The 1,697-nt window shown below is 43.5% G+C and overlaps 1 protein-coding gene across 1 annotated transcript in view; it reads right to left on the bottom strand.

The window, feature by feature from the left end:
• Positions 1-1,335: 1,335 nt before the first annotated feature.
• The window catches only part of LOC143027547 (neural cell adhesion molecule 2-like), a 710,233-nt gene continuing 709,871 nt past the window's right edge, over positions 1,336-1,697 (bottom strand). Inside the window, exon 17 of the mRNA XM_076188843.1 lies at positions 1,336-1,448. Within this exon, the coding sequence (XP_076044958.1) occupies positions 1,336-1,448 (113 nt within the window). The remainder of the gene's footprint in view (positions 1,449-1,697) is intronic.

Consider the following 1,697-nt stretch of genomic DNA (forward strand, 5'->3'; position numbering starts at 1 on the left):
ACACACACACACACACACACACACACACACACACACACAAACACACACACACACACACACACACACACACACACACACACACACACACACACACACACACACACACACACACACACACACACACACACACACACACACACACACACACACACACACGAACACAATCACATGTAAGCACAACTACATCCACACGCTTAAAAATATTCATACGAGTGAACGAAAAAATAATCATCGATAATTAATGAAAGGAGTTATGAAAAATTAAAAACGAAGAAAATAATGAATAACAATAGGAGACGATTTCTGCCGCTGTTACTCGCCTGCCTTCGTGCAGGTATAAACAAGTGAACGCCCACAGCAACGCAATGCTGTACTGTGAAGCAGGAATTCAGCCAAGCCCATACACGCACACGCGAGGGACAATTACGATGATGGTGTCCTTCCAGCTCAGGCGAGCTCTCGTTAATCCATTGAAAGATATCATTATGTGGCTTCGGCTTGTTAAAAAAAAGAAAGAAAAAAAATACACACGCATACATGCGCATAGAGTTGTTCACGCGTACACAAATGCACACAGGCAAACAAGCTATCATCATTATCATCGTCTTCATCATCATAGAACCCTATTTTGATGTGTGAATACATTTTGGTGCCTAAGCTTGAATTATTTTATTGTACACGAGCAACGGGCTGCGCCCGACCCCACTACTCGGGGGCTCGGACCTTCCGGCGAGCTCGCTTTCCTCGCAGGGGCTCCCTAGGAGTTTCCAGAGTGTACCCCAGGGGTTCCGTAAGTGTTCCTCTTGAGGTTCCAGGGGTTCTTAAAGGGCTCCTCAGGAATTCCTAGAGGGTTCCACGGGGAATCCCCACAAGGATTCTCAGAGGTTCCCCAAAGACTATCCAAGGGCTCCCAAGGGGCTTTCCAGGAGTTTCCAGAGGTTTCCCCAGGGATTCGTGGACGTCGTGCTCTCAGCCAATCAGTCGTCACCGTTGTCGTGACGCCACTGCTGTCCACCAATCAGTCGTCTCCGTTGCCGTGACGTAACCACTCTCTTAGCCAATCAGGGGCAGGAGGAGACGAGTTCCCTTGAGGAATTTCCGGTTTCTGGTCCGATTTAGATAGATATCAAAATTAATTCTTTTATTAGTATATAAATGTTTTCCATACTCTTTCACAGTTCATGTTAGCCTGTTGGTACACTACAGAATGTCACTCTATTATCAGACGTCTCTCCATTATTCAAGAGTTTTATTTCACTGGATTTTCCTTTTCTTGTAATCCATAGAAGAAGACGTAGTGTCTTTTGTATATACGCGACATATCACTTCATCTCTTCAGACCTCAGTTAATTCCACAATATCCCAACAAAAGTCTTCCAGTTCTTTCTGAAGTTCTTTCTTTCCGGTCTTATGCACAAGTGTCTTCAAGTTATATGTACAGGTGCTATCTTTACGTTGTTTAATGTCCAATAAATGGGAATACCACACTACCAGTAAACTCGAGGTAATGCGGATTAAGTCAAGATTGATTGATTGATTGATTAAAGGTTATCTGGCGTCGTAGATTAAGTCAAGAAGTGACTTTAAGTGACGCTTTAAGTGACGAAGATCCAGTAGGGACATTCATGATAAAATTGAATGAATTGTTTACGTTGTTTGAGAGGTTGTGACAGTAAAAATACGAGGCAATGCGAATG

The sequence above is a fragment of the Oratosquilla oratoria genome, chromosome 1, assembly GCF_046742065.1.
Source record: "Oratosquilla oratoria isolate Oo_2021 chromosome 1, ASM4674206v1, whole genome shotgun sequence".
In the NCBI taxonomy this organism is placed as follows: domain Eukaryota; kingdom Metazoa; phylum Arthropoda; class Malacostraca; order Stomatopoda; family Squillidae; genus Oratosquilla; species Oratosquilla oratoria.